The 23,021-nt window shown below is 47.1% G+C and overlaps 4 protein-coding genes across 4 annotated transcripts; 3 read left to right on the top strand and 1 right to left on the bottom strand.

Moving 5' to 3' along the window:
- The first annotated feature begins 412 nt into the window (after positions 1–412).
- On the top strand, positions 413–4,463 carry LOC133916519 (IRK-interacting protein-like). Its single transcript, XM_062360211.1, has 4 exons — positions 413–675; positions 769–2,025; positions 4,161–4,220; positions 4,383–4,463. Exons 1-2 carry the CDS (start codon positions 634–636, stop codon positions 2,023–2,025), a joined length of 1,299 nt encoding a protein of 432 aa, XP_062216195.1. The 5' UTR covers positions 413–633; the 3' UTR covers positions 4,161–4,220; positions 4,383–4,463.
- Positions 4,464–8,752: 4,289 nt separating this feature from the next.
- Positions 8,753–11,938, top strand: LOC133916518 (chloride conductance regulatory protein ICln-like). The gene is made up of 7 exons (XM_062360210.1): positions 8,753–9,085; positions 9,175–9,298; positions 10,335–10,455; positions 10,699–10,758; positions 10,829–10,912; positions 10,986–11,068; positions 11,455–11,938. Exons 1-7 carry the CDS (start codon positions 8,925–8,927, stop codon positions 11,521–11,523), a joined length of 702 nt encoding a protein of 233 aa, XP_062216194.1. The 5' UTR covers positions 8,753–8,924; the 3' UTR covers positions 11,524–11,938.
- Positions 11,939–14,226: 2,288 nt separating this feature from the next.
- LOC133916517 (UDP-glucuronate 4-epimerase 3-like) lies at positions 14,227–16,452 on the top strand. The gene has a single exon (XM_062360209.1). The coding sequence runs from the start codon at positions 14,407–14,409 to the stop codon at positions 15,847–15,849; it is 1,443 nt and encodes a 480-aa protein (XP_062216193.1). The 5' UTR covers positions 14,227–14,406; the 3' UTR covers positions 15,850–16,452.
- A 3,882-nt stretch (positions 16,453–20,334) lies between these two features.
- LOC133916516 (uncharacterized) lies at positions 20,335–21,114 on the bottom strand. The gene has a single exon (XM_062360208.1). The coding sequence runs from the start codon at positions 20,961–20,963 to the stop codon at positions 20,565–20,567; it is 399 nt and encodes a 132-aa protein (XP_062216192.1). The 5' UTR covers positions 20,964–21,114; the 3' UTR covers positions 20,335–20,564.
- Between the last annotated feature and the right edge of the window lie 1,907 nt (positions 21,115–23,021).

The following is a 23,021-nucleotide window of genomic DNA, read 5'->3' as shown; positions in this document are numbered from 1 at the left end:
CTACGTAAGATTATATGTCTAATTTTGTTTAAACATATGCTATGATATACCTACGTAAATGTGTAGACATGAGTGTAGTGTACGTGGATGTGTGCACGCATCCTAACTTAAGATAAGTTTAGCAGAGCTACAACTGTAAAAAAATTTGGAGCTGATCATCCTAGTTTTAGAAATTTTTGGAGCTGAAGATGTTGGCAGATTGAGTGTTTTTTGTTTAAGTATCTTTTTCTTATTTTGATTCAAATTATATATTTAAATTACTTTATTTTATTTTACAAACTTCAAATATCGGATGTATCTTGAAGTCAGAGCTCAATTAAATAAAATCCTATACTCTTAAAAAAATAGGTAGAGAGAGACGGTGTACTAATCAAGCGAGAGAGGCGGAGAAGGGAGCAGGCCATTAAACACACCAACAACCCGACCTGACCGGCATCCCGCGCCCCATCACTCTCATGCCCACAGCACTGTATCGCGACGTCGCCGCCACCACACAGCGCAACGAACGGGGATTGGACGGGCACCCGCACCAGCACCGCTCGGCTCCTAACCCAAGAAAACCCCTAAACACCCGCGCAGATCCCCACGAGAAGAGGTGTACGTAGCACGCAGCGCTCAATCCGTTCCGCGGCCATGGTCTCGTCTCCCTCCCCTTCCCCTCCCTTCCCCACCGTTGTAAGTGCACATGCGCCTCCCTTCTCTTACTTCTAAAGTGTTGCCGTGCTTGAGTTGGCTGGCGCTTACGCTTGAGCTGCAATGCGCCGTCAGACCCCCGATCCGAAGCAGCGGGCCGGCGGCGCGGCGACGGCGTCGGAGAAGGTGGACAAGTACGCGCACGTCGCGACGCCGCTCCACAACGGCAACGGCGCCAATAAGAAGACGCCGCGCGGGGCCAAGGGCGACGGCGCCGACCCAGCGGGGTACGTCGCGGCGGTGTCCTGCTCCGACTGCCGCTTCAAGCAGCGCGCCCTCGCGCCGGCGTCCCCCGGCGCCGTCATCCGCTCGCTGTTCGTCTCCCTCACCCGCCGCTCCACCCCGCGCTCTTCGCCGTCGCCGACGTCGGCCTCGGGCGGCGGTGGGGACGCCGGGGACGGCGAGCAGTGGCGCCTGGCCGCGGACGACCTCTCCCGCCGGCTCGCCGCGGCCACGCGCACGCGGGACGAGGCGCTGGAGGAGACCACGCGCCTGAAGCACTCCATTGCCGAACTGGAGCTCAAGCTCACGCGCCTCGAGGCGCGCGTGCTCCCCACCCCCGCGGCCGCCGCCTTCCCCGTCGAGTCGTTCCTCCGCTCCGTTTCCACTGCGCGCGCCGCCGTGCGGAACCTCGCGCGCGCGCTCTCCACCCACCTTCGCAGCCCCACGAGACCCGGCCCGAACCTCGAGAGCTTCCTGAACCGTGCGTTCCACGCCGACTTCGAGCTCGACACCGACGCCGACGTCCACACCCCGGACCCGGCGGGCCGGTGCGAGGCCAACCTCGCGGCGTACCACGCCGTGGCGGCGCTGACGTGGGAGGAGGTCCTGCTCCACGGCACCAAGCACTACAACGAGGGTCTGAGCCGGTTCTGCGACGCCAAGATGAGCGAGGTGGTGTCCTCGCTCGGGGACGCGCGCGCGCGCGCGTGGCCGGAGCCGCTGCTGCAGGCGTTCTTCCTCGCCGCCAAGGGCGTGTGGGGGGTGCGCCTCTTGGCACGGTCCGTCCACCCTCCGCTCCCCGTTGTGCGCGCGGACCGCGGCGCGCGCTTCGACCCGCGGTTCATGGAGGACGCCGCGGCCGGACGGGCGGCGAGGCTGGAGCCGGCCAGCGTGAAGATGATGGTGGCGCCGGGGTTCCACGTGTACCTGGCCGGCGCGGGCGTGGTGAAGTGCAAGGTGGTGTGCTTCTACAGCAGCCGCACTGGCGGCCACAGAGATGGCGGGAGCAGCGCCAACGGGGACGTGGGGTTGGGGAGCAGCTGTAGTGACATGAATGGGAGTGCTACAGACGTGGAGAGCTGCAGGAGCAGTAGAAGGGAAGTCAAATAGGTAAAAAACGGGGATTTTACTTCTCCGGTAAAAACACGATCTGCATTTAGCCATTTGCTGCTGCTTATGTAAATATAGGTGGCTTAATCATGAAAAGTTTGATTTCCGGAGTGCACGATTCTTTGTTTGACCGGAGCAACGTTTGCACTGGTGCCAAAATTGGCGCCATGAGGTGACTAACCTTGGGAGCTGGAAAGTTACCCATCAATGGCCGATTGGGATTGGTTGATTGGACCTTGCAACGATCTTAACCGTCACTCACGTGCCTTTGGATGTTTTTCTTTCATCACAATTCCGTTCATTTCTTCTCTCTCGTTGGTGTACTGATTTGTTTTTTAATGTACTGATTTGTATCTGGGGTACTTGAGTTTACAGAAAATGATAGTAATAGTTTATGAACTATGGATAAAATGCTGTTTTATTGACTGTATTGTTTCATGTGCTAATGAATTTTAGGAATACCTTCCAACTTTGTAAAATGGAATTATAAATATATAATTTATTGAATTTAAAAATATAAAAAATAAAAATTTCTCCAGAAGCTAGGCTAGCTCGTAACCCGGCCCATTTAGCAAAACAAACGAGACCACAGAAGGCCCAACGCAATTGATTGCTGCCTTCTCTTTCTGCTTCACGGCTTCACCTTCACCGTGCGGCCGCCGTGCCCTCAATTTTCGCTGCTCGCCTCCCTCCACACGCTGACCAATGGCGACCGCCATCCGGAGCGCCAGCCTCCTACGGCTCGGCTTCCGCCGCCTCTCCTCCCTCCTTTTCCATGTCCCCCCGTGCCCCGCCCCGAGCCTGGGTTTGAGCCTGGGCGTGGGCCGGGCCGGGCTTGTCCGGCTCCGGTGCTCGGCGGCCGGGGCCGGTGACGACGGGGGCAAGAAGGTGTCTGCGCGGCTGGCGCTAACGCAGCAGGTTCTGCGCGACGCCGAGGACCGCGCCGCGTCGGCCGGCTCCGACCCCGCCCCTAAGATCACCCTGGGTAACAAGCTCCAAGCCTCCAACTGCCCTTCTAATGCTTACATTCGGTGCCTGAATCCCATATTGATTTCTGAATTCACCCTGCCATAGAACCTAGGGATGCAAGAGGGTACCAATAGTTCTGGGTCACTACTTGGTTCATTTTTTTCTTAACTTAATTAGGTAGGAGTAAAACTTTAGTTTATTTTTTAAAAGTTTTGGGTCAACCCAATGACCTAAAAAGTATAAAACTTGCATCCCTAATAGAACCTGCTGTTATTTGTAGCCTATGTACCGCAGCATAGAACCAGGGGTTAATACTTAAGATCACGAGGTACCGTATGTGCAAACTGTTAGTGAGGCTTGCAGTGCGTGCCTGAGTCTGCTGTAGAAATTCTATTTACAGAACAACAAATGGGCTTATGTGCTATTTAGTAAGTCCATTTGACCGAACTGGCTAGCCCCTGGGAGTTGACTTGGAAAGTGTATTAGCTACTAATTCATCCATTTCATGCTAGTTCATTTCACATTGTGCGAACTAACATGGCTCGTGGCTATCAAGTCTACATAGGCCGACAATGCCATGAAAGCTAGCTGTGGACAATATTGGGACGGTCTATTGTCAGTGTGCCGTTTCCTGGGTGGAAACTGGTAGTGCTAGTTAATCAAGCTACGGAAAGCAGCTAGGCTTGCTGCCTAATGGGTACAAGTAAGAAAGAGGTTGGGTATGATTTTGAGGTGATCGTGAACTTTTGGCTGGTGAATTGATGTATCTAACAGAAGTCTGTGTTCATAAGTTAAATATATGAGGCAACAAGGCATCTTGGGCATTATCTGAGGCTATTAGTAACAATTGAGATTGCATTTTCTTGTCACATTTTGTTGAAGATGTTAGTCATGCATCACGAAATGGTTGCATGCAGAGCTCTTTCAGTGGACCCGGATAAATTTTCTATTTCTGTCAAATACAGTTGTGTAGAGGTACTGGAAGGAGAAAAGATTATGAAAACACTAAATTGCAAGCCCATAGATAGAACTTACTGACGATTTGTTTTCTCAATGTTATCTGTGAGTTCAACATACTTTATCTCAGTGTCATCCGAGGATTTGTGATGACTCCGTCTAATTGCTGTTTGAATTGCCAACACTCTAACTACATCTTGCATCCGCAGATCGTGTGACTGTTAATTTTGCAAGAAGTGGCGGTCCTGGTGGTCAGAATGTTAATAAAGGTTTCATGTTTTTCCCCATTCTCCTTTTTCTTGTTTGCATATATTGTCATTCTAAATCATTGGATAATTGCTGTTGGCCCATAAGTCAAAGCTTATACTCAATGTTCTGTGTTTTCCCCATTTACTGTCTCTTTGTTAAAAAATGCCACTACCATTTTACAGTTAATACAAAGGTTGATATGCGATTCAATGTTAAAGAAGCTCACTGGCTTGGAGAGAGAATCAAGGAACGAATATTACAAACGGTAAAAGAAACCTCCTTATTTAGCACCACTTTTTCTTACATATGTTCCTACAATTCTACCATGTTTCAAGACTTTTCTTGTTTATACTGTTTACTATTCTTCTTGTCTTGTATGTATCTTCGTACTTTCTTTCACGTGTCTTTTCTATATCCAGTGGACAGGTTGTTTACATTTTAAGTTCTCTTTATGAACAGGAAAAGAACAGGATAAATAAAGATGGAGAGCTTGTGATATCTTCTACAAAAACTAGGACACAGAAGTAATTATTATTCCATTATTCCTTTTAGTCATCTTGTTTGGATAGCATCTGACATGGCTTATCATCTTAGGGGCAACATTGAAGATGCTTTGCAGAAAATACAGGTATGCTTCTTCCATTTCAGTTCTTTTCTAGGGCTAATTCGCTTAACTTACTCCACAAATATATCTTGAGCAGGCAATCATTGATGCTGCATCATATGTTCCTCCACCCCCTACAGAAGAGCAAAAGAAAAAGATTGAGAAAATGTAAGCTGTTCTTTTCACCAGTTGCTTCCTACAAAGTCATGTGTCGGTTAGTGGTTCTTATTATGGTAGTTCTAATGTTGCCTCCTCCAAAGTCATGTGTCAGTTAGTGGTTCTTATTATGGTCCTTTGAAGTTCCTGGTAGTTCTGAATTGGTGCAACATGTTGATGATATGATGGTTATCCTACAGATCATTTGCATGGTCTCTTACCAAGCTGTGCTATTGCTTTTTGTAAGGTTGAATGCATGAAATGTGTAGATTAGTGCTTCTGTTTCTTCCCGAAAGAGCACAATTTTTCAAAGTACCAACAATTAGTTGCAATTAAGATTGGCCCATCGGTTGCTAATTTATTGTTCAGAACTCGTGCGATGTTTTTTTTCGGCAGATCATTGAAACCTGCTGCTTTAATTGTCTAGATATCTGTTGTTTCATCTCTTAGCCTAAAATTCGATATAGGATGTTTTTCTATGGCAAAGATCAAATGTTCCATTGTTGGGATAAATTAAACCGATAATTCAGTTATTCTATCGGTCATTAAAGTGCTGCAGCCGCTGAAAGGAAGAGACTTCAGAGGAAGAAAGTACTTTCACAGAAGAAGGAATTTAGACGGAACAGAACTAGCTGGGACTGAAGCAAGTTATCTTGCACAAACCGTCTTTCTGTTTTCTGCCATTTCCCGGTGAACGTTAAACTAACTGTCAGCATGGTAACTGCTGTTTTCTATTACCTAATTTCCTTTTTTGTTGGTTTGAAAGCTCATATGACTAAACATCAATTCCTTGTTGATTCAGATGCTCCGAGTCTCTGAAAAGTATCGTATCATTTGCTCAGCCTCTTCATGGAGATAGCCTTCAGCTAATCTGTACTTCAGTGATGTATATAAATCGACAAAAAAAAAAATAAGGGTCAGACTTGCTGAAGGCATTTTGGTGAAGAAGAAAGCTAAGTTTCACAGGCATAACCAGTTTTTGTTTCATCCGGATCAGCCTCTGACGAGAAACACTGCTTTCGCCCTAAAACTCACTATACACACCAGTTGTCCTGGCCCCTCAACTTATCAGATAGTACTTCACGTGTAACTGAGCACTCATCTGTAAGACTGTAACAATCATTCACCAAATTATAAGGTCGGTGACGCCCATTTGAAGAGCGTCCGTTTGGACAGCTGAACGTTGAATTATCTTTTGCCATCGACAAGGAGCTATGTACGGAGAGTCGGAGAGTAGGAGTATCTGTTTGGAGCTAGGTATTTCAAGTTTCAGGATTTCTTGGAACTAAGGTAACGAGGGCCTGTTTGGTAGAGCTCTTCAAAGCCTTGATTCTGTGATAAGAGTGATTCTGTGGTGGGAGTGATTCTGTGGCTGAAAGTGATTCTCTAGTGATTCTTTAAAAAAAATTTGCCAAAAAAAATGATTCTCAACAGAATCAGAATCAGGAGAAACTACTTTTTTCAGCTCCCCAGAATCAACAGAATCAGAGAATCACTTTCACGGATTCCAGCCGGGGAGCTAAAGCCTGATTCTGCTGTTTGGCAGAGCTCCCCTGATTCCAGCCGGGAATCAGCTCTGAAAGCTCTACCAAACGGCCCCTGAGTATACTGAAAGTGGTTGGGTGAGCCAATGAGCATGGCTAAGGTCTTCTGAGTACTCCAATTAAAAGCTAAGGTCTTCTGAGTAGTCCAATTAAAACTAAGGTACCAGGTAACGGGCTCCAATATTGCAATTGCCAGTTCGTCACTGCACGCGCGCCACGCCTTCGGGCGTGCGCACATTGTTGGCTCAGTTCGTTCGGGCAAAAAAGAAAAAACTATTGTTGGTTCAAACTGCTAATCATAATTAGTCTCGCCATTGTCGATGTATCGTCTGTTCATCGTTACGGATTAAAAACTACTACTACGTAGCACATACACCTGCTTTCAGGCCTAGGCCAGAGAGCCGCAGACGAGAGACTCTGTGAGTTGTGTCCCCTGGCAGGCAGGAAGGCGCCATGCGATCACAGTGGCACTGGTACACCGTGCACGCGAGTCAGATGCCGGGAAGCATGCCGGCACGCGCGGCAGAGCTCCGCCAGACCACCAGGGCCAGCGGCCAGGCCCAGGCCCGACGACTTGGTCAGTTCGGCACCCCCGAGGCCACCTGCCATCGGCATTCCCTCGTCATCCGCGCCGGCCGCGTCAGGGAGCGCGCGCCACGCTGCCACTGCGCGCAGTCGTGGGCTGGTCTTGACTGGCAGGTCACGACGTGTTGGCACGAACCAGCTGCCAGCGAGGGACAAGATATACGGTTTGTTTGTTGACAAAGCTCTCTAACCTTTTAATTCTACGATAAAAATAGTTTTATAGTAAAAATAATTTTATTTATGAAATTGTTTAATATATTAGTGATGAAAATGATTTCTAATAAAAGATTATATTAAAATTGAAGAGAATTACCTAGTAACCGATTGAAGCGAGATTTTTTAACTCTCATCTAGCAGTCTAAAACATGAGATTGATACCTCTGATTCTAATATAGAATGTATTCTTAAGTAGAATGTTTGATAGCTCTCTCGTTAATTTAAGACGGAATCAGGTCCCATAGCTTTAGCATACAGCCCCTTAACCGGGCAGGTGGACGTCTCGTCGCTCCACCGGCGACGCGAAAAGGGCCGAAAACCCGCGGGCAGCCGGAGACGAACGCGGTGTGCTGCCGCGGACCCGCGACGGACGTCTGTGGACTCGCTCCGCTGGGCGCTGGGTGTCTCGCACTGCCGCCGCACACACGCGTGTGCATCCCCGTTCTCGCGGCGAGTGCGGGGGGCGTTGAGGTGGGGGGAGTCTACTCGTGAGCCCGTGGACCGTGCCACCCGCGCGATCACTGTGCTATAGTCAGTGAAACTGGTGCGTCCGTGTTGTACCGAGCGTTGCGCGCCGTCGCTGGCGGTCACGGCCGGGAAGGCGACAGCGAAAATCTTTTTGCTGGGACCGTGGGTATTCTCACAGTTTTCCATGCCCTCGTGTACGTTGAGAACTGTACACATGCTTCATCTTTGCATAGGGGTGGCGATCTTCAACGCATTGGACCCCTCCAATATTTACGCATTGCAGTTTCGCAGCGAGTTTAGATCCCAGTGTAGTTCATGTGATGCACAGATGAATTTCCTCTTCCCACGGACATCTGCGGTTTGTTTCGTGATGAAGTTAAGGCTCTGTTTGGAACAAAGAGAAACCGAGGAATTTTGAAGAATGTGAATCCGGCAAGAAAATTTCGTAACATTGTTTGGAACCAGAGTCACGCCTAAAAAAATCATGTGAAATTCATATGGAATTGGTTATTTCATAGAATTTTTTAGGGGGGAACAAGGACACGATCTTACCTTTTTCCACCCCTGGTCCCTTGGGATCCTGTGTCTTTTTTCTCCGTGTGACATCCAACCACATTTATTGATTATTACAAATTGTTCGGAGCTAGATCTGCTATAAAATCCAAATTATTATATCTAAATATTATTTATGAAATTATCACTTTTCAAAAAGGACGTAGTAGTAGTTTTGGCTACGAGATCCCACAAGAACTTGTTGAAAAGAAGCATTTTTACTATTGCTACCCTTCGTCACCTTAGTCATCGCACAAGCTCTTAGTAGTTGTAAACAAATAAATTAATAATTTAATATTTAAAATATTAACTCTTTAATTATAGTATCACTCAACAATAAAATATAAAATTAGTTAAATTAATAATAAATAAATGAACCACTAGCAAAAACATTTCCATCCCCTTCTCTCTCAAAAAAACAAAAAAGCAAAACATCTCCGAACACACAAGGCCGTTCGCACGGCACCGGGCACGGTCTTCCACCACCTCTAAACCCTTTCGAAAGAATCCCCAAATCTCGCACACCCCGAAGCCTTCAAGACCCGAAACCCTAGCATCTCGGCCACCGTCCCCCCCCCCCCCCCCCGCCCCCGCCCCAAATGGCTCCAGGACTCCACCGCTTCACCGATATTGCCGGTGACGGCGCCCCCCGCCTCGACGCCGCATCCGGCGAGGAGCTGGTCCGCGTGGACCGCGGGGCCTCCGTCGCTCTCGGCCGCCAAGCGCCGGAGCCCCCGGGAACTCTCTTCGTCACCACCAGGTAGCGAGGCTCAGCTAACGCGACCGCCTACGTCACTTCTTCTGATGCGCAATGAGTTCGCGCACTGTTGGCTTCCTCGTTTTGGTCAGGAGGGTGATTTGGCTCAGCGAGGCGGAGAAGGGCAAGGCCTACGCGGTGGACTTCGTCGCCATCTCGCTCCACGCTGTGTCGCGCGACCTCGAGGCGTACCCCTCGCCCTGCATCTACACGCAGGTGATTGGAGAAGCAAGCTCTCGTTTTGCTGATAATGCAGTGCTCGTTGTGGAATTACAGCTTTTCGTGGTCTAATAGGGTGAAATGATTGATCATGTGTAGCTCTGATGTTCTAACAGTTGAGCTTTCTCTGGTTTAGCTTGAAGTGACTTGGACACCTTTGTCCATGCTTCAGGGGTGTTTTTAGTTGTAAGCTCGGTGTTGGTAGTGGGGTGGACAGTACATTCAGCTTGAAATGCTCTTATCGTTACATCAAGATGATAGAGACACATAAAAGTTCACTTCTGACTTCTGCATAGTACTGGGAGACTCCTTTGATCGCAGAATTACAGAAAACGTTCTTCTGCTGTTTGCTGGATATGTTGAGAATACCTTGCAGTTTGTAGAGAACAAGGAGCTTTGATTTGTGGATCATAATGTCGTATGGATTAGTGTAGGGTTTTTGTCAAAGGGTGCATAGGCAGTATATTTCTGACTATTGCAGCAGTAGTTTTGAGCTATGGTTTAAATTGCAGTTGGCACCATTATGACTTTTGCATTTCTAGCTTTTGCGAAATTTGTGCTTTGCTTGATTCTCTTGGGACGTTCAATCTCAGATGTTCCCTTGTGGATATGCACAAGGTTGATCAGCTTAAGTTCTTATTGTTCCTCTGCTCATGTATTTCCACTGGTGGACAAAGTAGCTTCATATGGATATGGGTGGTGGCATTTATGTCTCCTTTGTTTGTAGGTAGCAGTACCAGTGTTATCTCCTTCTAGTTTTATCCATTGGTACTCATTAATAAGTCATCAGTTGGCACTGTTAGAGTATTTGGACTTGTGTCTGCCCTAATCTGTAGAAAAACAAAGCTACCCTTCATTTGCATGCAAATATATCTTACTCTTGCTGTGTTGTTAAAATTTTGTGAGTAAGACCCCTGCTAAACTTATTAAATGGGTACGCAGTGAGCTAGTATGCGTCTTCTTCTTTTCTATTCTCTCTCTTTTGTTAAATCTCTGGTAATAACGCTTGATATTTTATATGTTTAATTTAAAGATTGAGGCGGAAGTTGGCACTGATGAGGCTGCTGCTGCTGAATCAGATTCTGAAGCAAGTGGTGAATTAGAGCTATCAAGAGTCTCTGAAATGCGCATTATACTGGCAGACCCTGGTCAACGTATCCATCTAAATTATCTTGTGTCATTCAAATAGTGTTTTCCTGTTGTATGCCTTTATGCCTTATACTTTACACCAATGTTCAACTGATTGCTGATTTAGCTGTTTTCTGGATTGTGCAAATAATTCTTAATCATCCTTTGGATATTTGGTTGCAAAACTGAATTCTGTTCAAGTCAGCAGACTACCACTTGTTATTCCATGTTTTCCATGGCATGACTTGGATCCTTGACATAGCTTCCAGTTGATGCACTTTTTGATGTCTTCTGCCATTGTGCTGAACTGAATCCTGATCCTAATGCTGGTAAGCAATGAAGTTACTTATGATACTTAAAAGTTCTGTTGCAAATCTGTGTATTCTTTTGAATTTCCAGAGCGCAATGGGGGGAATGGTTGGTTCCTTGGTGAAGATATGGCTGATGGTGGCTGGGTTCATGGCGATGATGACATGGTTGATGGTAAGTATTATGCATTTTTTACATTTTTGTGCGAACGTTTGAGCGGCACATTGATATCTTACCTTGCTTGCAGAAAATGGCCCTGAGCCCGAATTCTTCAATGCCAACCCGATAGGCCAAAATGGTGGATATGACATCAATCGTTCGGTTTTTGAGGTATGCTCTGAATTGATTCAAGTTGTTACACTCAGTGTGCTTTGCATGGCCATGTAAACTTGTTGATGAGGGCTCAGCTGTTACACATAAGTCTTGTTTAGGCTCAGTTGTAACTTGGAAGTCTTCTATTGATGTATCATCTACACAAGTATATACGACTACAGTGGGCCATGACAAGGATTTGTCTGAGTTATATGACTGTTAGCAATATTGCTCATGAATTGGGAGCAATATTAATATTAAGTTAATTATGATCATGTGCTAAATCAAACTGTACTGAATCAATCAATCGGAATCAATCATATTATATGTCACGAAGCATTTTATCACTATCTCTGTGACAATGATTACCTCCTGGCTAACATTGTTGACACTTGGACTCGCAGCTTCAAATCAATGACCAGCGTTTTGAGGATGCAGAGGAAGAGCAGGAGAGCCGTGAAAATGGACATTAGAAAAAGAAATATGTTCCTCGAGAGCACCATGTGATTTGTTTTGTTGATTACTACCGATGCTGCTTGGTTTGCTCATACTGTTTCTACCACTCTTTCTCTTCCATCTTTTTTCCTTCCACGATGTTATAGGATTAACATCTCTGGGCGACTTTGGAGAGTTGCATCGACGGTAACTTCTGGTGAGAAAAAGGTCTTGCTGCTGGTCAAGAATGTAACTTGTAGATCATGATGGGGAATCGAGTGAAAGTAGTTAAGTACTTTTGATCTAACAAATAGAAGGTGAAATGGGGAAAGGAAATATATTATCTTTTCCCTTGTATATCATGGCACAATTATGTTGCTCCTATTTAGAATCACTGATCTAAAAGTCAAATTGGGTGGGCATGGAACGCATTTTGCGCACCTTTTGGCCTCAGAGGCACAGCTGTTGTTTGGAGGCATTTGCTTAACGGTGTGTTTGGCACGAGATATTGCAGGGAATCATTCACCAGTTTTGCTAATGTAATTAGCGATGAAGGGCTAAGATGTCTTTTCTTCTTATAAAATGAATTTCCTACTTTTCTCGATTACAAGGATGACAACGCATGTGCACACCCTATACCGCGAGTGCGTCTTTTGTCACAAGTATATTACAAATATTGCAACTGAAATGCAAATATTAGTATGTTGTGTAAATTGTGGTCGCTAGGATTTAGAACTCAGTAACTCTACCATCTCAGCAAAGGCTGACTCCCAAATGGAAAAATGGTGGGCTGAGGGAAGGGAGGTGGGTTTGGCCCAGGTGGAGAGGAGAGACGGGCTGGGGAATAAATGAACAAGAGTAGGTCTGAGCCCAGCAAGGAATGAGTTTTGGCCTGGGGAAAGATTCCTTTTACCCTTTTGCTTAATTAAGATATCATTTCTATGATTTAATTAATTCGGAAACTCTAACAAAAGTCAAGGGAAAACAAATCTAGGAGAAAACAAACTTTTGGATCTTATGAATTTCACTTTGTTTCGTGATTTTACAAAACAAACTTGTTTGAAAAGGTGTTGTCAACATTCATTTTGAGGGGTCGCCAATGTTTTTATTTCAAGGTGTTGCCAATGTTTTTATTAAGAGAGAGATTGTGAGATCACTTTTTGAAAAAATCGGTAAATGGATATTTGGCGTAACTGTAAATTTGATAATATGTGCAAAGTGTTTTATCATTTTATAGATGTGCATGTGATGATGATGCTTCATAGGCCATAGCAGCAGTTTGAACGCTGGGAATCTTCTTTTTTTCGAGAAATATCAGTAGTCCTATTCCTTTGGCAGCAGACAGAATATCACGGTGATGTTGATCTGTTAGATTGTGAAGCAGACAGGCTAGACTACTAGTGATAAGCTTGGAGATGTGTTCGTGTACTATCGTCACAGAAAAATGAAAAGGACAGGTTGACTTGACTAACAAGGTTCATGGACTTGTTCGATGCGCGCGCGATCAGATAGTGTGGAACTTGGTGTTCAACTCTGTGCACCGCCACCTGCGGCCTAGTCTATTGGACCGACGACGCTTCGCAGTTAAGGCAGGTGCAACTTAACCCGTGACGTTCTATTTTGCCCAGAGTCAAGTGTGTTGTCAGCCTGTCACAGCTCACGAGCGTCTACAACTGCATTGTTGAGCCATAGTCAATTTGATCAGATCACGACATCTCATATGCAAAACGAAGCCAAAAAAGAAAAACACAATTTGGCACAAAGAGGACGATCTGCAGCCGAAGACCAAGTCTGCATGGCCTGCGAGAGGAAGGAGCTCGAAGCGTACCGATAATTCAGTTGCGATCCGGTCCTTATCTCCTGATGCAATTGCAACCCTTTGTAAGGAGGACCGGCGCCGCGCCGCGACCCATAGTCCCCAAGCCCCCCAGGCTTCGACAAAATCTAACCAGATGGAGATGATAACGATTAGCCAAGATTTGAGCCCCAACTGAAGCAGCCCCAACAACCAAAACGGAGCAAAATCTCGGCGCCACCTGGTAGGTCAGGCCCGCACGAGGGGAGACTGCGGCACGTACAATGCAAAGACGCTTAAATAGATGCTTAAGGAGAGAGAACGATAAAACATCGTTATAAGAGTCTTAATCTTCAATGGGCTTGTCTAATTTATATGCTAATCACCATGCTGAAATCGTTTTTTCCACGCTCAAAAACGGTGATTTCCCTAAGCGTCGACCGCATCCCGAGCGACGACGCAATGGCAAACGCTAGCTGCAAGCTCTACCATGACATGTAAAATCAGCAACGGCCGAGAAGCGTCTAGCCACGAGTACACGTGATACATGGCCTAATAATTCCAAAAGGCCCTAAAGAACAAAAAAGGAAATGGTTGCCAGATATATTAAACGTGTAAATATATTAAATACAGGTAGTGAGAATGCTTTTGAGCACCGACATTGGGGATTTGTGATCACCTTTTTTTTCCTCCCCCGAGGATGGTGGTATCCTCGTCAAAAGCACTGCTGTTTTTTTAATGACGATACTGTTCACTTATATGGTACATACAAAATGAAAACGAAATAAATAAATAAATAAATAAATAAAAATGGGATATTCGCGCCGACCCCATGCTCCCGTGGAAGGAAACTCGTGTCGTGGGGGCTCCTAAAAAATCTAAAAGAAAAGAAAAGGGTAAAAAAGAGATAGAAAAATCACCGGTATTTCTCCCCAAATATAGCGCCCCGCAAACCAATTCCCCGAAAACGGAAGCGACGGCGAACCAAATCGAAACCATCTCCCCTCGAAAAAACGGCAGCAGCAAGGGCCCCCAAACCCAAGCGCGGCCGCGGACTCAATCCCCAATCCCAGTCCCAACCCGGAGCGAGATCCAGGGAGCAGCCGCATTGCAGCGGATCGAGGCGATGGCGCCGCAGCAGACCGGCGCGCCCGGCTCGGCGGCGGCGGCGGGCGGCGCGGCGGCCGTCAAGCCGCAGTTCCACCACTACCACCACCACCGCCTGCCCCCGCGCCACCACCACCCCTCGCCGACCTCGCTCCTCTCCAAGCTTGCCTTCTGGTCCGTCTGCTCCGTCTCGCTCCTCCTCGCCTTCCTCCTCCTCTCCCCCTCCGCCGCCCCGGCCCCGCGCGCCGCTCTCGAGTCCCCGCGCCGCTCGCTCCATGCCTCCCCGTCGTCCACTGCCTCCTGGGGCGGCGCCGCCTGGGAGAAGAAGGTGCGGGCCTCGGCGCGCGTGAGGCGCGGGCGGGGCCACTCCGTCCTCGTCACGGGCGCCGCGGGGTTCGTCGGCTTCCACGCGGCCGCCGCGCTGCGCCGCCGCGGGGACGGCGTGCTCGGGCTCGACAACTTCAACGACTACTACGACCCCGCACTCAAGCGTGGGCGCGCCGCTCTCCTCGCGCGCTCCGGAGTCTACGTCGTCGACGGCGACATCGCGGACGCCGAACTCCTCGCCAAGCTCTTCGACGTCGTGCCGTTCACGCACGTACTCCACCTCGCCGCGCAGGCGGGCGTGAGGCACGCACTCGTTGACCCGATGTCCTACGTGCGCGCCAACGTCGCCGGTCTCGTCGCGCTGCTCGAGGCGGCGCGCGCCGCCAACCCTCAGCCGGCAATTGTCTGGGCGTCGTCATCTTCAGTGTACGGGCTCAATTCCCATGTGCCTTTCTCCGAGCATGACAGGACGGATCGACCAGCCTCTCTCTATGCAGCCACCAAGAAGGCCGGTGAGGAGATCGCTCATGTCTACAACCACATCTATGGGCTCTCACTCACCGCTCTTCGGTTCTTCACTGTGTATGGGCCGTGGGGGCGCCCCGACATGGCATACTTCTTCTTCACCCGGGATATCCTTGCTGGGGTGCCAATTACGGTGTATGAGAGTGCGGGAGGCACACACCAGACTACCATTTCCCGGGATTTCACCTACATTGATGACGTTGTGAAGGGGTGTGTAGCGGCACTGGATACAGCTGGTCGGAGCACAGGCAGTGGAGGCAAGAAGCGAGGGCCGGCACCATTCAGGACATACAATTTGGGGAACACTTCTCCTGTGCCCGTGACACAGCTAGTCGATTTGCTGGAGAGGTTGCTAAAGGTGAAGGCTGTGAGGAAGGTCGTCAAGATGCCAAGGAACGGGGATGTGCCGTATACACATGCGAATGTCAGCCTTGCACAGCGGGAGCTTAGATACCGCCCGTCCATAGATCTCCAAACAGGGCTCAAGAAGTTTGTGCGGTGGTATCTTGAGTACTACCATCCTGAATTGGCTGAGAAGCAGAAACAGCGTGGCAGTAGCAATGGCAAGGGTTCAGGCGGTCAGAACGGCAGCTCGAGCAGCGCAAGATGACTGGGTATTCAGTTTCTTTGCGACCCTCTTCTGACGGTGCGTATGAGACATGAGAGTCCTACTTCCAGTGCTTAATTCATCAGATTGAGAGGCTCATTTTGCCCAGCAAGTTCTTAAAGCAGAAAAGAAGTTAAGAAACAGTCATTACTCATCATTAGGTAGTTATAATTCAAAAAGCTGTTGCCTCTCTTTGCTACCTCAGAGAACTTACTTCCTAGATTTTGAGAAGCTGAGGCATTGCCGGCTGGGGGGACAATTGAGCTGGGCATTCAATTCCTAGTTCCATTAGTTGGTTCTTAGGATCACATTGTTTGGAAGATTTTTCGTGGGTTTTGGGGGCATGCATTCCGTTGCAAAGGCTACGATAGATTCTGTTAGTGACATTTTGTACCACGGGAGAGAACTAAGTATATCATGACTGTTTCTTTTGTTCAATTGAAGTAGCCATGATCAACAATTTATATCTGTACCCTGTTTCGCTGCTAAGCATGCTCCTTTTCTGTATGGTGGTGCATACGCAGAGCAGCTGTGTTGCACACTTGTTTTCACCATGTGAAACTTAAAATTAGTGTATCCTTTGTGGTGAAAATTGACGTTACAAAGTATGTTTTCCAGTCATACGATGATAAACTGCTTTGTCTTGTCTTTCCAGTCTTACCGTAATGTATTCCTTTTTGGTTAGTTATGACTGTCATTACTAGGGTTATGTAAGTTCTGTTATGGGGGTTAGAAATTATCTTGTTTGTTGTTATTACTTTATTGGCGTCAAAGATATCACTCGTGATTTTGAATTAATCAAATGATAAATGTTTTTGTTGAAGTGCTAGAATTATTTTTCTTATCTTTCTGATTATGGACCTGACGTGCCAAATGAAACAATGCTTACACTTTTTACATGTGTATGGGTTGGATGTGACAGTATGGGTCTACAGTTGTTAAGGAAGCACAAAGACAATGCTAGAAGGAATTGTAGATGTAATGCTAGTGGGAACGGATCAGTAAGGTGATTATGAGTAGTAATTGACTAAATAAGTATCGAAATGTGTTCTGTAATATCTTATTTGCTATTCTGCGCCATATTCTCTTTTAAGATCTTGTGCCACCCCCCCCCCCCCACACACACATACAGTGTTTTTTTTTTTTTTGCGTCGTATTGTTTGGACATGGACTCCAGCGGGGTGAAATTAAACTTTTGAGGTCCTGTTCCAGTGCTATTGTGTGGTGATACATTGTATTTCAATTTGTGAGGGATCATGTAAAATAAAATCCATGTTACAGATCAAGGCCCTGCAGAAGTACTGGTCGGAGTCTCCGTCACATCAGGAATTGTTAAGTATCAGTCTGTTGTTGAGTGCACTTGTAGTTGCTCATGGGGTAGTTACGGGACTTCGATTGACCCTATTTCGTCCTGGATGCGCCATTTTTTTAGTTACATGATGGAGTGATGGACCTTACTGATTCATGATTGTGTTTGCTCTATAATTCTTCAATCGGTATGATCATCTCGATGGTTTGAATTAAGCGAGGTTTAATTTCAAGTTGTGGCGTGGTGATCATTAGTTAAACAGAGGCCACCCTCTTTCACATGCTTTTTATTCAGCATCTTAGGTCACCGTATGTAAGCATAAGATAATAATGCGTAACAGTTTCTAGTCTGTAGAACGCTGCGTTATAAAGCCTTTTTTTTTTGGGAAAGAAATCAAATGGCCTTTTTATAAACAGTCCACAGATGCGTGTGCAGGAATGATGTATCTAGTATCATCAGCTGCATGTGCTGCAGATCTAAACATCGTGCCCAATATGAAGTTCCATCTTGAATAGCCGACCACCAGAATAGACTTCTGACAATGCTCTTTGCTTGCTCATCCTTCTGCTTCTTCTAGGATTGTGATTGACATGCATGCATGTGGTCTCTCATCGCCGCCGACGGTTCCTATTTTCCTGTGCTGTTCTTAGACATATATTTAGCAGATTTCCTGCTCAAATCGCTTTCTTCATATGTAGCAGCATGCTATCTTTGAGCTCACCGCCCTTCACCCAGCTGTTGATCATACATAGACACACGCTGACACGCAATACACAAGAATGTCTGCTACTGCATACATGGCTGTGTTTCATCAGGTGTTGAAGCTGTGTTTCAGTGCATCTCGAGCTCCATGGTGGCCAATTTCCGGAAGGCGGCGGCACTTGCCGTTGGGTGACGGAGCGCAAGGATGGAGATGGAGTTCCCTAGCCATCAGTTTTTTTTTTTTTTTTGAGAGAGAGAGGACCCTAGCCATCAGCTTGGGCCATGGACCGCGTGACCCGCGCGACCGGCCAGCCCACCGCCCACTCGGCCACATGTGGCGCGGCCGTTCCCGAGAGTGGCCCTTTTGTGCGTGCAACCCGAGCCCTAAACACTGACACGCCTCGCATCACGCAGCGATACCATGTGCTCCCTCTCCGCGCGCCGCGCTCGCACCGGCCGCCTCCGCGCGGAGGACAGGATACTGGAGAACACGCCGCGCGCGCCGCCCACCGTGCGCCCGTGTCGAAGGCCAGCAGGCGCACCCCGCGCGTTGGCGAGCGCCCCAGCGGCTGGAGGTAGTCTCTCCCGTTCCTTTCACAGCCAACGGGCTCAGTTTCTCGCTCACGGTCTGGCCGCTCCAGCAGGTAGGATTCCCGCACGAAATCAGCTGACACGACGCACTCCCCAACGGACGTAAAGGTTGTAGTACAAGTTAGTGGACGCTTAGCGGGAGTAATTAAGCTGTGTCGGTCGCAAAGCAAGGAATCCTTAGTTACAGCTAGCTATGCAACGAAATAAGCTACACGCGCGATGAAGCGTAAAGGCATTCAGCAGAGAAAGGGAATAATCCCCAACCGGCCCGCGCGGCCGGCAAAAGACTCGCGAAATTCGCGTGGCCTTCGTCGTGATGGGCACAGCACCAACCGCGCGCACCAGCGGAGATGCGCGCTGCACTGGGCTTCGGCGACCGCTCACTCTTTTTGCCTAAAGCCCGCTCCAATGATTGGTGCCGTGGACAGTGGACACCATCACCATTGCTGCAGTCCTCTGAATAATTGCTACTTAAAAACCTGGCGATGTTGTTCAGCTTTGTGCCTTCCGGTTGGAGCTACTAGCTGCCACTGCACTGCCGGCGAATTGTCCGACGGGATGGAAGGACCGCCGGTGGTGGTGATGTACTGATGGTGCTTGGTGAGCCACAAGAGATGACGAGGAGGTGGTCGTGAAACGTGAACTGATCGATGATTCGATGGGCACCGACCGCGATAGATGACTGTCGAAAACGAGTTTTGGAGAGTGAAACTGATAGGAGGTTTTCCGTATAAAATGCATCCAATAAACTGCACCATAAAGCCTTGCCTGGGACACTGCTTCAGAATGATTGCCAACGTTGCAATCCACTAGAAGCTGCAGCTTTCCTGCTAGACCGAATTAAAATGGATTACGTGCATAAAAATTCCCGCGATGGGCGACGGCCCAATCACCTCTCCCCGTCCTCCATGTGTTCGTCAAAGTGCTGTGCTGTCCGCTTCTCCAGCAGCGCGAGAGCTGGACTACAACAGGACAAGCATGGGCTGAGAATGGAAGCACATATCTCTCAGGTCAGAACCATACAGGTATGGCCAAATGGAGAGAATGATGGAGGAACAAGTGCCATGACTGCTTGCGCCAAACTATCCTGTGGACTCTTTATCCTATCTGGGTACACACTGTTTTTATTTATTTATTTATTTTAACTCTTCACCACTGAATACAGCTGTAATATCTGAACATGAACGCGCGCACTTACTCCACACACACGCACCCACTTCACACACATTTAACGCACGCACATGCTAACCCTATAACTACACACAGTTTAAAGAAAGTGTCCATTCAAAGATCATCAGGACCCATCGAGAATCCTGTAGACGACGAACACGTCGTAATCCCTTCTGTAACACCAAGTCGGAGAAACTGAAGAATCCGAAATAAATCGAAACCCCCGCGTGTCACCCAGACTTGAAGCCCGGGTGGATTCGGCCCAACACTCGAGCCTTACCACCGTGCCCAAGGCACGTTCGCCGCACTGTTTTTATTTACTGCAGCATATATGAGTAGTATCTCCTGTACTGCTACAGTACTCGCACGATCACTCCCCGTCTCTCACCAAAAGCAGGATGAGGACACCAAGGCACCAGTCTCTCATCAAACCAACCAAAGTGGAAAAGAAGACATAGAAAGTTCAGAACAAAAGATAAACTCTGAATGAAAAGAATAATAAAGTGGAGTACTCGATATCTCCATCATCATGCTTCAGTTCAGGTGGCTAAGTAAGGAATCTCCCACAGCAGCGCTTCACGTCATTCAAGAACATTTGAGTTTGGTGAAAAGAGAAAAGAGAGTGCGAGATGGTTCTGGTTCCAGTCAATTCCATCCAGGACGACAGAAACCAAACCAAAAGAATCTTCGAAGGAAAAAGGATTGGAAGCAGAAAGTCAGAAACCGAGACAGAAATTGATTAACAAAGCCAAAACCAGTGATACAGGCAGCTGCATACTAAAACACCCTCAAACTCTATAGTCGCCAGTTGCGGAATCCCTAATTATATATGTACATGAACCGATCAACCAGTAGAAAGGCACAAACATGCATGAGAGAATAACCGATCAAGCAAGATAGGCATGAAACCGAGCACAGGCGTGCAGACCGAATCACGTAGCACGATTCAGGGCTTCCACATGTCCTGGAAGGTGGAGTGGAAGCTGGCGAGCACGAGCAGGAGCACGACGAGCATGGCAACTCCCCAGGGGGAGCTGCCCTCGGCGGGGGCGCTCTCGTACCCTCCCCACCGGCGCTCGCTGGGGTAGAAGCCGAGGTATCCCTCGAAGGAGTCGACGGAGGAGATCCAGCGGATGAGCAGGACGAGCGCGATGGGCACGGCCAGCAGCAGCCAGCTGAACTGCTCCGAGGCCTCCTCGATGAAGTCCTCGTAGTTGAAGAACCAGGAGACGCTCAGCAGGAGCGTCACCATGAGCAGGATCAGGATCACCGGCCAGGGGAGCGGCGACAGGCTGAACGCCTCCAGGACGGACGACTCCGCACGCCGGTCGCCGTAGGACGCCATGGAAAAGACCCCCGCCGCGGCCCGGAACGATCGCTTCTTGCCTTGGTTGGTTTCGCTTCTTGCTTGGGAAGTTGTGGGGAGAGAAGTGGTGGTGGCGATGGATAGGCGCGTGTAACCAGTAACGTGTAGTGGGCGCGCGAGGAGATAGGTGCGTGTAACGAAAAAGGCTCGTGCCGCCGTGTAGAGATCGTACGCGGAGATCGTGGGAGCAGAGGACGCATGAGGCCAGAGCGTTCTGATCGTAGGAATCTCAGTTACCGGACGTAGTTTGCCAGAGCGTTCTGATTGTAGGAATCTCAGTTACCGGAGGTAGTTTAGAGATCATATAAGAGAATAATTATATTGAGGAAATATGATATAAGGGATTTTGTATTTAATCTGTATTTATAATGAGGGGTTCTGCGCTTTATATATAGTGTCAAAATCTCTTAAAAAAATTAAATCTTTCAAAAGATCGAAATGGATCCATATTCTGTTAAAAAAACTCTAGGTTCTTAATACTCCTCTTGATCATTTTCCCCGAAATACATATCTCTCATTAAAACTAACTAAAAAACTAGTGGAAAAATTAAAAAAAAAGATTACATAGCTCATGACATGGTCCCATAAATTATCTCGTTAAAAGTCTTACCATAAAAAACTCATTTAAGAGAAAAGAGTACAATCCGCCGAAAATATTTCATATAACCATCATGATTAACTTTGTGTATTTAATCTTCTTAGCTAAGATTTAATTCCATACGTCGGTATTATGTGAAATTTTCTCACTAAAATATGCAAGTCTATAAGTCTCATCATCCCAATGCCACAAACACATGTTCAAAACTAGATGCAGGAAGATACTTAGTAAATAAATCTGTAAGATTTTCATATGATTTGGTATGCATTACCTTTATTTCATTCATCATATGTAATTCATGAGTATAAAAGAATTTGTGGTTGATATGCTTTGTTAAGTTGCATTTTACATATCTCGATTGCACTTGTGCAACACATGTAGCATTATCTTTGTAGATAATAGTGAGGGTGTTCATAGTGTTCAAACTGCATCACTGCTGAATATGATTGATCACTCTTTTAAATCATGTGCATTTCTATGTGGCTTCATATAAAGTTATTATTTTCTAGTGGTTCGTTGAATTAGATACAAGACTTTACTTTGACGATTTCTAGGATATTGCATTTCCAACATATAGGAAAACATAGTTAGTTTGTGATTCGTTGCATACGAGTGTGAAGAACGGTTACGTCCTAAGAGGGGAGTGTGAATTAAGACACTTAGAAATTGATGGATTAAAAACTTCATAAGATAAATTTATCTTAATTTCTATCTAAATATGCTCTAGATTTATCTAGTGTGTCTACTCTATCGTCAAGAGGATTGCAACTTACTCTAGCAAGGTAAATTGCAAGTATGTAAATGCGGAAACGTAAATATGATAGAGAAATAAACTCGGCATAAGGATTTTTTATCACGTGATATCAGTGGCACACAAGTCACCCCTAGGTCACATTGGAGCTTCAAAAAGGATATGCTCTCGGTTGCCAAGTCTCTTCCAGTCACGACTCTTGAGCTACCGAGTCACCAAGATAATGTCTCAAGCACGATGAGCCACCAAACCACCAATGCGAGGTCTCACCACTAATCTTTCTTCTGATCACTATGTCGTCTTCACTTTGGAGCTTTAGTGTGAGGAACCGTCCAAACAGTATTCTAATTAATCATCAGGAGGATCATTATTCATAATTCAACCTCGACGATTAACCAGAATCCTATTCCGGTAGTCCCTGCATGTGTTTTGTGCCCAAGGATCGGAACACATGTCTCCAACATAGTACATCACAACATAGCTTAATAAAAAAGTAAGTAGTAAACACTTATATTACAAAAATTAAGCATGCAACTGATTCCAACAATTTATAACAAAAGCGAGCTAGGAGGAGACAAAAACCTCTCAACTCCTAACTATCCAAAGATCTACGCAGCGAAAGAATAAACTAGACAACAAAAGAGAGTGGAGCCACATGCCCTTAGGCTCTACTCCAAAAGCTCGAGCT

This window comes from Phragmites australis, chromosome 4, assembly GCF_958298935.1.
Source record: "Phragmites australis chromosome 4, lpPhrAust1.1, whole genome shotgun sequence".
Taxonomy (NCBI): Eukaryota; Viridiplantae; Streptophyta; class Magnoliopsida; order Poales; family Poaceae; genus Phragmites; species Phragmites australis.
Note: the sequence above shows the minus strand (reverse complement) of the source record. Positions and strands in the feature narration are given on the sequence as shown.

What these genes read in the sequence shown, in the direction of transcription:
- LOC133916516 (XM_062360208.1), bottom strand. Translation starts at nt 20,963, where the DNA reads ATGGCGTCCTACGGCGACCGGCGTGCGGAGTCGTCCGTCCTGGAGGCG.
- LOC133916518 (XM_062360210.1), top strand. Translation starts at nt 8,925, where the DNA reads ATGGCTCCAGGACTCCACCGCTTCACCGATATTGCCGGTGACGGCGCC. An exon ending in CGCCCTGCATCTACACGCAG is followed by an intron (nt 9,299 to 10,334) that starts GTGATTGGAGAA and finishes TTTAATTTAAAG; the next exon opens with ATTGAGGCGGAAGTTGGCAC. An exon ending in TCAATCGTTCGGTTTTTGAG is followed by an intron (nt 11,069 to 11,454) that starts GTATGCTCTGAA and finishes TTGGACTCGCAG; the next exon opens with CTTCAAATCAATGACCAGCG.
- LOC133916519 (XM_062360211.1), top strand. Translation starts at nt 634, where the DNA reads ATGGTCTCGTCTCCCTCCCCTTCCCCTCCCTTCCCCACCGTT. An exon ending in CCCCTCCCTTCCCCACCGTT is followed by an intron (nt 676 to 768) that starts GTAAGTGCACAT and finishes ATGCGCCGTCAG; the next exon opens with ACCCCCGATCCGAAGCAGCG.
- LOC133916517 (XM_062360209.1), top strand. Translation starts at nt 14,407, where the DNA reads ATGGCGCCGCAGCAGACCGGCGCGCCCGGCTCGGCGGCGGCGGCGGGC.